Source organism: Nesoenas mayeri (assembly GCF_963082525.1).
Source record: "Nesoenas mayeri genome assembly, contig: SCAFFOLD_151, whole genome shotgun sequence".
Lineage (NCBI taxonomy): Eukaryota > Metazoa > Chordata > Aves > Columbiformes > Columbidae > Nesoenas > Nesoenas mayeri.
The window spans coordinates 828-13,708 of NW_027660031.1; the positions used below are offsets into that span (position 1 = coordinate 828).

General features: G+C 67.3%; 1 protein-coding gene across 1 annotated transcript; it reads left to right on the top strand.

Annotated features, from left to right (window-relative positions):
- Positions 1-344: 344 nt before the first annotated feature.
- GTF2H4 (general transcription factor IIH subunit 4) lies at positions 345-12,216 on the top strand. Its single transcript, XM_080364443.1, is given in 18 exon segments — positions 345-524; positions 1,519-1,663; positions 2,459-2,563; positions 4,297-4,428; positions 5,081-5,177; positions 5,278-5,366; positions 6,190-6,298; positions 6,403-6,471; positions 7,287-7,370; positions 8,018-8,101; positions 8,103-8,151; positions 8,926-8,990; positions 8,992-9,057; positions 9,288-9,339; positions 9,587-9,642; positions 9,644-9,664; position 9,666; positions 11,072-12,216. Coding segments are annotated over 18 exon segments (1,437 nt in total). The 5' UTR covers positions 345-484; the 3' UTR covers positions 11,245-12,216.
- Positions 12,217-12,881: the final 665 nt, after the last annotated feature.

Below are 12,881 nucleotides of genomic sequence, written 5' to 3' on the forward strand. Positions count from 1 at the left end.
CTCTGGGGGGTCCCGGGGGGTGTGGAAGGTTCTGGGGGTCCCGGGGGGTCTCTGGGGGGTTCTGGGTGTCTCTGGAGGTCCCGGGGGGGTCTCTGGGGGTCCCGGGGGGGTCTCTGGGGGGTGGGAGCGGGTTCCGGTCGGTCCCGCTCGCCCGGAGCCGCCGCTGCCGCCGGGCGGGGCCGGAAGAGCCGCCGCTGACCCCGGAAGCGCCGCCCCCGGCCCGCGACCCCCGGCCCGCACCTCCCCCCCCCCCCCCCCCATTAAACACCGCCAATCACATCACCTCGGTTCGCTCATCACCGACGCCATAATGGGCCCCCCCGGTACCTCATTAGCGCCTCCAGCCGCTCATTGTGTTAATTAACCGGCGCCGCCGCCCGCTCCTTGCGGCAACCAGCGCGGCCCCGGCGCCGCCCGGAAGTGCCCGGCAGGCAGCCGCGCTCTATGGCCCGGCGGTCCTCCAGCTCGCCGGAAGTCGCACTCTATGGCCCAGCGGTCCTCCGGAGAAGCCCTGCGGAGCGCGGGTGAGTGCGGAGACCCCCAGGGTCCCACAGCCCGCCCGCCCAGCACCCCTCGGTCCCCCCCAGTGCCCCTCAGTCCCTCCCAGCGCCCCCCGGTCCTTCCCAGTGCCCCCCGGTCCTTCCCAGCGCCCCCCAGCTCCTATCCCAGCGCCCCCCAGCCCCTATCCCAGTGCCCTCCGGTCCCCCCCAGTGCCCCCCAGTCCCTCCCAGTGCCCCCCGGTCCCCCCCAGTGGCTTCCCAGCCCCCCAGGTCCCCCCCAGTGCCCCCAGTCCCCGAACCTGCTCCCGCTCTCTCCCGGGAGGCCCCACCGGGTCCAACCCCCCCCACCCCCGATCCCCCAACCCGGGGGGGTCCCCGGGGGGGTCCGCTGGGGGCGCGAACCCGCGTGGGGGCGCCATGGCGGGCGGGCCCGTCACGTGAGCGGCGGCGGGAGGGGGCGTGGCCGAGGAGAGGCGTGGTCAGGCACTGGGAAGGGGCGTGGGCCGGACGGGGGCGTGGTCTCAACAGGGGGCGTGACCGAGCAGTTGGAAAGTGGGCGTGGTCTGACTGGAGGGGGCGTGTCCAGGCGCTGGGAATGGGCAGGGTCTCAACAGGGGGCGTATCCAGGCGCTGGGAAAGGGGCGGGGTCTGGAGGGAGCGGGCGTGACCGAGCGGTGGAAAGAGGGCGTGGTCTGGAAAAGGGGCGTAACCGGACGCTGGGAAGGGGCGTGGTCTGGAGAAGGGGAGTGACCGAGCGGTGGAAAGGGGGCGTGGTCTGGAGAGGGGCGTGGGCAGACGCTGGGGAATGGGCGTGGTCTGGAGAGAGGGGGCGTGGCCTGGCGGCGGAGGGGGCGGCACCGGCAGCGCCCCCACGTGGCGCGGGGCGGGTGGCGCTGGGGCCACGGTGGGGACATCGGGGAGACACTGAGGGGACATTGCGGGGACACTGGGGGGGACACTGAGGGGACATCGAGGGGACATTGGGGGACACTGAGGGGTCTCCGGTGCCCGCGGGCAGCAGGGGGGGCCATGGAGGGCCCCGCCCCGCGGGCGCCGCGCGCGCAGCTGCAGTGCCAGAACCTGCACCAGTTCCTGCGGGGGCTCAGCCCCCCCCTGCTCGACCGGCTCTACGGGCACCCGGCGCCCTGCCTGGCCGTGTTCCGGTGAGACCCCCGGCACCCTGACACCCCCCACCCCGGGACACCCCGACCCCCCCCGGGGCACCCCGACATCCGCCATGGGGGACCCCGACCCCCCCCGGGGCACCCCGACCCCCCCCACCCCGGGACACCCTGACCGCCCCCGCCAAGGGGCACCCCAACGCCCCCCCGGACACCCTGACCCCCCAAACCTACCCCCCTGTGGGGCACCCCGACACCCCCCCGGACACCCTGACCCCCTAAACACCCCCCCGCCGCGGGGCACCCCGACCCCCCCCCAGGACACCCTAATCCCCCCGGGACACCCCGACCCCCCCCATGGGGGACCCCGACCCTCCCCGGACACCCTGTCCCCCAAACACACACCCCCCGTGGGGCACCCCGAGCCCCCATGGGGCACCCTGACCCCCCCTGCCATGGGACACCCTGACCCCCCCCATGGGGCATCCTGACCCCCCCATGGGACACCCCGACCCTCCATGGGACACCCTGACCCCCCGCATGGGACACCCCAACCCCCCATGGGACTCCCTGATTCCCCCCAGACCCCCTGACCCCCCTAAACACACTGACCCCCCCATGGGGCACCCCCACCCCCCCGGGGCACCCCAATTCCCCCATCGGGCTCCCCGACCCCACCATGGGGCACCCAGAACCCCCCCGGGCATCCCAACCCCCCCCAGACACCCCAACCCCCCTGACTCCCCCCATCCCCCTGCTCCCCTGGGCTGGGGTGGGGGGGCACCCACGGGTGGGGGTTTGGGGGGGCCATGGGGGGTACTTACGGTGCCCCCCCAGGGAGCTGCCCCCCCTGGCGCAGTCGCTGGTGCTGCGGCTGCTGTTCCTGGAGCTGCCCCTCCCCCAGGCCGCGCTGGGGCTCTGGGTGAAGAAGGAGCACGAGAGGTGGGGGGGCCGGGGGGGTTGGGGGTCACCGGGGGGCTTGGGGGGGCCAGGGGGGTTTGGGGGTCATGGGGGGTTTGGGGGCTCACAGGGCTTGGGGGGGCCGGGGGGGTTGGGGGTCACCGGGGGGCTTGAGGGGGCCAGGGGGGTTTGGGGGTCATGGGGGGTTTGGGGGTCACCAGGGGTTTGGGGGCTCACAGGGCTTGGGGGGGCCGGGGGGGTTTGGGGGATCGCCGGGGGTTTGGGGGCTCACAGGGCTTGGGGGGGTTTGGGGTCACCGGGGGTTTGGGGGCTCACAGGGCTTGAGGGGGCTGGGGGGGTTGGGGGTCACAGGGGGGTCTGGGGGCTCACAGGTCCTGGGGGGGCCAGGGGGGTTTGAGGGGCTCACAGGGTTTGGGGGTCACAGGGGGTTTGGGGGTCACCGGGGGGTTTGGGGGGCTCATAGGGCTTGGGGGGGCCAGGGGGGTTCGGGGGTCACCAGGGGTTTGGGGGCTCACAGGGCTTGGGGGGGCCGGGGGGGTTTGGGGGTTGCCGAGGGTTTGGGGGCTCACAGGGCTTGGGGGGGCTGGGGGCTCACAGGTCCTGGGGGGGCCAGGGGGGTTTGAGGGGCTCACAGGGTTTGGGGGTCACAGGGGGTTTGGGGGTTACCGGGGGGTTTGGGGGGCTCACAGGGCTTGGGGGGGCTGGGGTGGTTTGGGGGTCACAGGGGGTTTGGGGGTCACTGGGGGGTTTGGGGGCTCACAGGGCTTTGGGGGGCCAGGGAGGTTTGGGGGTCACCGAGGGTTTGGGGGCTCACAGGGCTTGGGGGGCCAGGGGGGTTTTGGGGGATCACAGGGGGGTTTGGGGGTCACAGGGCTTGGGGGGGCCGGAGGGGTTTGGGGGTCATTGGGAGGGTTTGGGGGGCTCACAGGGCTTGGGGGGGCCGGGGGGATTTGGGGGTCTGGGGTTCACCGGGGGTTTGGGGGCTCACAGGGCTTGGGGGGGCCGGGGGGATTTGGGGGTGTCACTGGGGGGGTTTGGGGGGGTCACACCGTTCTGTCCCCAGTGCGCAGGCTGACAGCCAGGGGGCGCTGCGGGGGGTTTGGGGGTGTCACGGGGGGGTTTGGGGGGGTCACACCGTTCTGTCCCCAGTGCGCAGGCTGACAGCCAGGGGGCGCTGCGGGGGGTTTGGGGGTGTCACTGGGGGGCTTGGGGGGGTCACACCGTTCTGTCCCCAGTGCGCAGGCTGACAGCCAGGGGGCGCTGCGGGGGATTTGGGGGTGTCACTGGGGGGTTTGGGGGGGTCACACCGTTCTGTCCCCAGTGCTCAGGCTGACAGCCAGGGGGCGCTGCGGGGGGTTTGGGGGTCACTGGGGGGTTTGGGGGTGTCATGGGGGGGTTTGGGGTGTCACGGGGGGTTTGGGGGGGTCACACGGTGCTGTCCCCAGTGCGCAGGCTGACAGCCAGGGGGTGCTGCGGGGGGTTTGGGGGTCACTGGGGGATTTGGGGGGGTTTTGAGGGGTCACACCGTTCTGTCCCCAGTGCGCAGGCTGACAGCCAGGGGGCGCTGCGGGGGGTTTGGGGGTGTCACGGGGGGGTTTGGGGGTGTCACGGGGGGGTTTTGGGGGGGTCACACGGTGCTGTCCCCAGCGCGCAGGCTGACAGCCAGGGGGCGCTGCGGGGGGTTTGGGGGTGTCACGGGGGGGTTTGGGGGTGTCACGGGGGGGTTTTGGGGGGTCACACCGTTCTGTCCCCAGTGCTCAGGCTGACAGCCAAGGGGCGCTGCGGGCCCTGCGGCTCCTGCACCCCCACACGCTGCCTGGGGGGCTCCCAGGGGTCGCTCTGCACCCCAACTTCCGGCTGAACCTGCGCGTGGCCCTGCTGGGGGGGTCAGTGACACGGGGGGGACAAGATGGGGGGACAATGAGGGGACGTGGGGGGACAATGGGGGGACAGTGGGATGAGGGGACCCCCGGGTGGGGGGGGGTTGGGGACACCAGGTGACACGGGGACCTGTTTATGGGGTCCCCCTGGTGGGACGTGGGGACACTGGGAGAGATTTTGGGGACACTGGGAGGGTTTGGGGACAATGGGGGTGACATGGGGACACTGGGGGGGTTGGGGACCCCCTGGGGGGGTTTGGGGACACTGAGGGTGACATGGGGACACTAGGAGGTTGGGGACCCTGGGGGTGACATGGGGACCCACATTTTAGGGGGTCCCCCTGGTGGGACACGGGGACACTGGGGCTGACATGGAGATCCCTAAGGGGGTTTGGGGACCCTGGGGGTGACATGGGGACCCCCAGGGGGGGGGTTGGGGACCCTGGGGGTGACATGGGGACCCATATTTTAGGGGGTCCCCCTGGTGGGACACGGGGACACTGGGGCTGACATGGAGATCCCCAGGGGGGTTTGGGGACCCCGGGGGTGACATGGGGCCCCCCCGGGGGGGGGGGGATTTGGGGACACTGGGGGTGACATGGGGACCCCTGGGGGGGGTTTGGGGACCCCGGGGGTGACATGGGGACCCATATTTTAGGGGGTCCCCCTGGTGGGACACCACGAGCCCGCTGGGCCCCGACCGGCACGCGCGGGACGTGCGGGCGCTGGATCGATACGCCGAGGAGCGCTGGGAGGTGGGACCCCAAAACCCCCTCAAACCCAGGGGGGACACCCCCCAAATGTGGGGAGACCCCCCCGGCCCCAAATCTGGGTGTTTTCACCCCAAAATGCCAGGTGATCCTGCACTTCATGGTGGGGTCGCCCAGCGCGGCCGTGAGCCAGGACCTGGCGCAGCTGCTGGTGCAGGCCGGGCTCATGAGGAGGTTTGGGGGGGGCCCCGAGGGGTTTGGGGGGGTCCTGGGGGTCCCTGGGGCATTTTGGGGGGGTCCCCGAGGGGTTTGGGGGGGTCCTGGGGGTCCCTGGGGCATTTTGGGGGGGGTTTCCCAAAGGGTTTGGGGCTCCCTGGGGGGATTTGGGGCTCCCTGGGGGGATTTGGGGGCTCCCTGGGGGGATACGGGGGGAATTTGGGGTTCCCCAAGTGGGGTTTGGGGGGCCAGGGGGGTTTTGGGGGGGTCCCTGGGGGAAATGTGGGGCATTTTGGGGGGGTTTCCCAAAGGGTTTGGGGCTCCCTGGGGGGATTTGGGGCTCCCTGGGGGGATTTGGGGGCTCCCTGGGGGGGTACTGGGGGAATTTGGGGGTCCCCAAGTGGGGTCTGGGGGGCCAGGGGGGGTTTTGGGGGGGTCCCTTGGGGGTTTGGGGGGGTCCCTGGGGCATTTCGGGGGGGGTTTCCCAAAGGGTTTGGGGCTCCCTGGGGGGATTTGGGGCATCCTAAGGGGGTACTAGGGGAATTTGGGGTTCCCCAAGTGGGGATTGGGGGGGGTTGGGGATCCTGAGGGGGTTTGGGGGAGTCATGGGGAGGAATTGGGGACCCCACGAGGGGTCAGGAGTTCCCCAGGGGGTTGGGGGGCACTGGGGGACACCCCCCACCCCAGTTTACCATCCCCTTCCAAGCTTAGGGACCCCTCCAAGCTTAGGGACCACCCCCAAATTTAGGGACCCCCCCCCCGCCCAAGTTTCCAGCACCCCCTCCAAGTTTAGGGACCCTCTCAAGTTTAGGGGACCCCCCCCCCTAATTTGGGGTCCCAGCGAGGGGGGGGACGCCCCCTGCATCACCTCGGCCGGGTTCCAGTTCCTGCTGCTCGACACCCCCGCCCAGCTCTGGTATTTCATCCTCCAGTACCTGCAGGGGGCAGAGGTGAGTCCGGGAGGGGCCCCCAAAACACAGGGGGGGTCCCCAAAACCAGGACCCCCCCCCAAATCCGTGGGCCCCGCCCTAAATCTCTGCCCCCCCCCCAACAGGCGCGGGGGATGGACCTGGTGGAGATTCTGTCCTTCCTGTTCCAGCTCAGCTTCTCTACCCTGGGCAAGGTACAGGGACCCAGGCGTCCGGGGGGACCCAGGCGTCCAGCGGGGACCCAGGAGTCTGGGGTCCTAGGCGTTTGGGGGAGACCCAGGTGTCCAGGGGACCCAGGCGTCCGGGAGGGACCCAGGAGTTCAGGGGGACTCAGGTGTCTGGGGGACCCAGGCGTCCGGGGAGGGACCCAGGAGTCCAGGGGGACTCAGGTGTCCGGGGGACCCAGGCGTCCGGGAGGGACCCAGGAGTTCCGGGGGACCCAGGCGTCCGGGGGGGACCCAGGAGTTTAGGGCAACCCAGGCATCCGGGGGGACCCAGGCGTCCAGGGAGGGACCCAGGAGTTCAGGGTGACCCAATTGTCCGGGGGACCCAGGCGTTTGGGGGGGACCCAGGAGTTCAGGGCGACCCAATTGTCCGGGGGACCCAGGCGTCCGGGCAGGGACCCAGGAGTTCAGGGTGACCCAGGTGTCCAGGGGACCCAGGCATCCGGGGAGGGACCCAGGCATCCGGGGAGGGGACCCTTCCCCAGAAAGGGGAGGGTGGGAGGTAACTGGGATTAACTGGGACTTGGTGTCACCAGGATTAGTGCATGGGGAGCTGGGGTTACTGGGGGGGACTGGGACGTTACTGGGATGTTACTGGAGGTGACTGGGATGTTACTGGGAGGCTACTGGTGCTAACTGGGCTGTCCCCAGGATCGCTCCACCAAGGGCTGGGGGTTACTGGGGGTTAACTGGGATGTCACTGGGATGTTACTGGGGGGTTACTGGGGGTGACTGGGGGGTTACTGGGGGGTTACTGGTGCTAACTGGTGCAAACTGGTCCCCAGGATTACTCCACCGAGTCCATGAGCGAGTCCCTGCTCACCTTCCTGCAGCACCTGCGCGAGTTCGGGCTCGTCTTCCAGAGGAAGGTGACAGCGGGTGACACTGCGGGTGACACCGGGGCTGACACTGCGGGTGACACTGTGGGTGACAGCAGGTGACACAGGGGCTGACACTGCGGGTGACATGGGGGGCTGACACTGCGGGTGACACCGCAGGTGACAGCGGATGACACTGCAGGTGACAGCGGCTGACACTGCAGGTGACACTGCGGGGCTGACACTGAGGGTGACAGCGGGTGGCACTCGCGGGTGACAGCAGGTGACACGGAGGGGTGACATAGGGGCTGACACTGCGGGTGACACTGCGAGTGACACTGCGGGTAACAGCGGGTGACACGGGGGGGTGACACTGCGGGTGACAGCGGGTGACACTGCTGCGGGTGACACTGCGGGTGACACAGGGGCTGACACCGTGGGGTGACAGTGGGGTGACACCGGGGGTGACACTGCGGGTGACACGGGGGCTGACACTGTGGGTGACAGCGCGGGGTGACAGTGGGTGACACAGGGGCTGACACTGCGGGTGACACAGCAGAGAGCGGGGTGACACAGGATGTTGACAGGAGGCCCTCAGGGCTCATTCTGGTCCCCACGGTTGTGTCCATGTCACCACATCCCTCGTCCCCATCCCCCCGGTTGTTGTCACCCCCGTTGTCCCCCCCGTGTCCCCGCAGCGCAAGTCCCGCCGGTTCTACCCGACGCGCTTGGCCATCGCGCTGGCCTCGGGGACATCGGGGTGTCCCCCCGAACCCGACGCTCGCAGGCTTCGTCGTCGTCGAGACCAACTACCGCATCTACGCCTACACCGGTCTGTCCCCACCTGTCCCCAAATGTCCCCAAGGGGTGACGCGGGACCCGGGCATCCCACACACCTTCACTGATCACTTGTTGCATTCTGTCCCTTTGTATCCCCGTTGTTCATTCCCATTGTCCCCATGTCCCCCCGTGTCTCGCTGTTGTATCCATGTCCCCATTGTCCCCATGTCCCCCCCGTGTCTCACTGTTGTCCCCATTGTCCCCATGTCCCCCGTATCTCGCTGTTGTCTCCATGTCCCCGTTGTCCCCCCGTGTCTCGCTGTTGTCCCCATGTCCCCCATGTCTCGCTGTTGTCCCCATGTCCCCCATGTCCGCTGTTGTCCCTGTGTCCCCATTTGTCCCCATGTCCCCTGTGTCTCGCTGTTGTCCCTGTGTCCCCATTGTCCCCATGTCCCCCCGTTGTCCCCATGTCCCCCGTGTCTCGCTGTTGTCCCCGTGTCCCCATTGTCCCCATGTCCCCCCGTGTCTCGCTGTTGTCCCCGTGTCCCCCGTGTCTCGCTGTTCCCTGTGTCCCCATTGTCCCCTTGTCCCCCCGTGTCTCGCTGTTGTCCCCGTGTCCCCATTGTCTCCATGTCCCCCGTGTCTCGCTGTTGTCCCCCGTGTCCCCCGTGTCTCCGCTGTTCCCTGTGTCCCCATTGTCCCCCTTGTCCCCCCATGTCTCGCTGTTGTCCCCGTGTCCCCATGTCCCCCCGTGTCTCGCTGTTGTCCCCATGTCCCCCCGTGTCTCGCTGTTGTCCCCATGTCCCCATTGTCCCCATGTCCGCAGACTCGGAGCTGCAGGTGGCTCTCATCGCCCTCTTCTCCGAGCTGCTCTATCGCTTCCCCAACCTGGGTGGTGGCCCAGGTGACAAGGGACAGTGTCCAGGCGGCCATCGCCAACGGCATCACCGCCGACCAGGTGGGACACCGGGGACACGGCGGGGGGGACACCGGGGACACAGGAGAGGTGATGGGGGACACAAGTGACAGGGGGGACACACTGGGGGCATAGGGGACATGGGGAAGGGGGGGGGATGTGACACAGCCAAGGGGGCTGGGGGGCCCTGGGGTGACCCTGGGGACATTGGGGTGACCCTGGGGACATCAGGGTGTCCCCCACTAATGTGTGTGTCCCCCCCCACCCCCCAGATCATTCACTTCCTGCGCACCCGGGCGCACCCTGTCATGGCCAAGCAGGTGGGTGGCACCACCCCCCAGACGCCTGGGTCCCCTGATGGTGGGTGGGGAGGGGTCCTCTCCTGGACGCCTGGGTCCCTTCCGAACACTCCCGGGTCCCCCTGATGGTGGGTGGGAAGGGGGTTCCCTGGATGCCTGGGTCCCCCCGGATGCCTGGGTCCCTCCTGAACTCCTGGGTCCCCCTTGATGGTGGGTGGGAGGGGTGTTCCCCGGACGCCTGGGTCCCCCCGGACGCCTGGGTCCCTTTGCAGAGCCGGTGCTGCCGCCCACCATCACCGACCAGATCCGGCTGTGGGAGCTGGAGCGGGGACCGGCTGCGCTTCACCGAGGGGTGAGGGGACACCGCGCTGTCACCTGCCGCCACCTACTGTCCCCAAGACGGGGGGGGGGCATCTCCGGGGTGTCCCCAAGGGGGACATTTCATGGGGGGGGGGGAGCTGGCAGCCCTGGGGGTCCCTGCGCTGTCCCTGATGTCCCCAAAGGGAGGTGACAATCCTTGAGGTCCCCAAGGGGAGGGGACAGTCCCTGATGTCCTCAAAGGGAGGTGACAATCCTTGAGGTCCCCAAGGGGAGGGGACAGTCCCTGATGTCCCCAAGGGGAGGTGCCAGCACTGGGAAGAGGTGACAGTTCCCCCGGTGACACACCCGTGTCCCCATGTCCCCCAACAATCCCTGTTCCCGGGGGGAGGTGACACTGACCCGTGGGTGTCCCCTCGTGTCCCCAGGGGTGCTGTACAACCAGTCCCTGTCCCCCGGGGGGAGGTGACACTGACCTGTGGGTGTCCCCATTGGTGACCCACATGTCCCCCTGTCCCCAGGGGGGTGACACTGACCCGTGGGTGTCCCCTCATGTCCCCAGGGGTGCTGTACAACCAGTCCCTGTCCCCTGGGGGGAGGTGACACTGACCCGTGGGTGTCCCCATTGGTGACCCACATGTCCCCATGTCCCCAGGGGGGTGACACTGACCCGTGGGTGTCCCCATTGGTGACCCACATGTCCCCAGGGGGGGTGACACTGACCTGTGGGTGTCCCCTCGTGTCCCCAGGGGTGCTGTACACCAGTCCCTGTCCCCCAGGGGGAGGTGACACTGACCCGTGGGTGTCTCCATTGGTGACCCACATGTCCCCAGGGGGGGTGACACTGACCCATGGGTGTCCCCTCGTGTCCCCAGGGGTGCTGTACAACCAGTCCCTGTCCCCCGGGGGGAGGTGACACTGACCTGTGGGTGTCCCCATTGGTGACCCACATGTCCCCCTGTCCCCAGGGGGGTGACACTGACCTGTGGGTGTCCCCATTGGTGACCCACATGTCCCCCTGTCCCCAGGGGGGTGACACTGACCCGTGGGTGTCCCCTCGTGTCCCCAGGGGTGCTGTACACCAGTCCCTGTCCCCCGGGGGGAGGTGACACTGACCCATGGGTGTCCCCTCGTGTCCCCAGGGGTGCTGTACAACCAGTCCCTGTCCCTGGGGGGAGGTGACACTGACCTGTGGGTGTCCCCATTGGTGACCCACATGTCCCCATGTCCCCAGGGGGGTGACACTGACCCGTGGGTGTCCCCATTGGTGACCCACATGTCCCCACGTCCCCAGAGGGGTGACACTGACCCGTGGGTGTCCCCATTGGTGACCCACATGTCCCCAGGGGGGTGACACTGACCCGTGGGTGTCCCCATTGGTGACCCCCATGTCCCCAGGGGGGTGACACTGACCCGTGGGTGTCCCCTCGTGTCCCCAGGGGTGCTGTACAACCAGTTCCTGTCCCCCGGGGACTTTGCGCTGCTGCGGGACCAGGCGCGGGCGCTGGGGGTGCTGCTGTTCGAGAACCCGGCGCGGCGGCTGCTGGTGGTGACACCCGGGGGACACCCCGACGTGCGGCGCTTCTGGAAGAGGCAGAAACACAACGGGTGACAATGGGGGGACCCCCGAACCGCACCCCAAAAACCGCACCCCAAAACTGCACCCCAAAAACCGCACCCCCAAAAGCCGCACACCAAAACTGGGACCCCCAAGACTGCACCTCCAAAACTGGGACCCCAAAACTGCACCCCAAAAACTGGGCCCCTAAAACTGCACCCCAAAACTGGGACCCCAAAACTGCACCCCAAAAACTGGGACTCAATAACTAGGACCCAATAACTGGGACCCCAAAACTGCACCCCAAAAACTGGGACCCCAAAACTGGGACCCCAAAACTGGGACCCCAAAACTGCACCACAAAAACTGGGACCCCCAAAACTGGGACCCCCAAAACTGGGACCCCAAAAGTGCTCCCCAAAAATGGGACCCCAAAAATTGCAGCCCAGAAATGGAACCTCAAAAACTGGGACCCCCAAAATTGCATCTTAGAAATGTACCCCAAAAGATAGGACCCCAAAATTGCACCTCAGAAATGGGACCCCAAAAACTACACCCCAGAAACGTGCCCCCAAAAATTGCGCCCCAAAAATGGGACCCCAAAATTGCATCTCAGAAACGTACCCCCAAAACTGCACCCAGAAACCTGGGACCCCAAAAATGGGACCCCAAAAGTGCTCCCCAAAATGGGACCCCAAAATTGCTCCTCAAAACTGGGACCCCAAAATTGCTCCCCAAAAATGGGACCCCAAAATCGCTCCCCCCCCCAAACCCACCCCCCAGTTCCAGGGTGACCAGACACCCCAATTTTTGGGGTGCAGACACCCCAACCCTTTGGTTCTGAGGAGGAAAAAGGAGCTTTTGGTTAAAATTGGGGAGTTGTGAGGAAAAAATTGGGGGGTCCAGGGGATAAAGGTGTTTTAAAGTCAGTTTTGCAGCGGTTTTGGGGGAAAAAAGGGGGATTTGTAATAAATGGAGGTTCGTGAGAGGGAAAAATGTTTGTTTGGGGGTTTTTCATGTGTAGGGAAAAGGGTTTTTTAATGAAAAAAGCTTTTTATGAGATGTTTTTTATAATAAAATAGTGTTTTGAAGAAAAGGTTTCTGGGGAAATTGATTTACTGGCAAAACTTGGGGTGTTCTGAGAGGGAAAATTAACTTTTTTGGGGGGGTAGGGTGGGGATTTGAGGGGAAAACCGCGATTTTTGAGGTAAAATCGTGATGTTTCCTGCAGGGCCCACAGAGACCTGAGGGCGGGAAACAGTTTTGAGGAGGAAAAATCGAAGGATTTGAGGAAAATTGTCACTTTGAAGGGCAAAAAGCAGCAGGGCGGACGTTCGCAGCTGCGGTTTGCGGTTGGCGACGAGGAACGGGGCGCGTTTTGGGGGAGAAAAGCGGGATTTGGGGCTTTTGAGGGAGTGAATGGAGCTTCTGTGAGGGGCTCGGGGCGGAACTCACGTGACGCGGCAGCTCCGGCACCTGCGCGACTGGCGCGCCCGCTGCCGCCTCCCGCCTTATATAGGGCGAGGGCGCACGCGGTCGGTCACTCGCCACGCCCCCACGGCGGGATCCAATCAGAACAGCCCCCGCGTGGCCCCGCCCCCGCGTGGCCCCGCCCCCGAGTGGCTCCGCCCCCGTTTGGCGGTCCCCGGGTCCTAGTGCCCGTCCGCTCGGGGGTGCGTAGAGACCTCTGC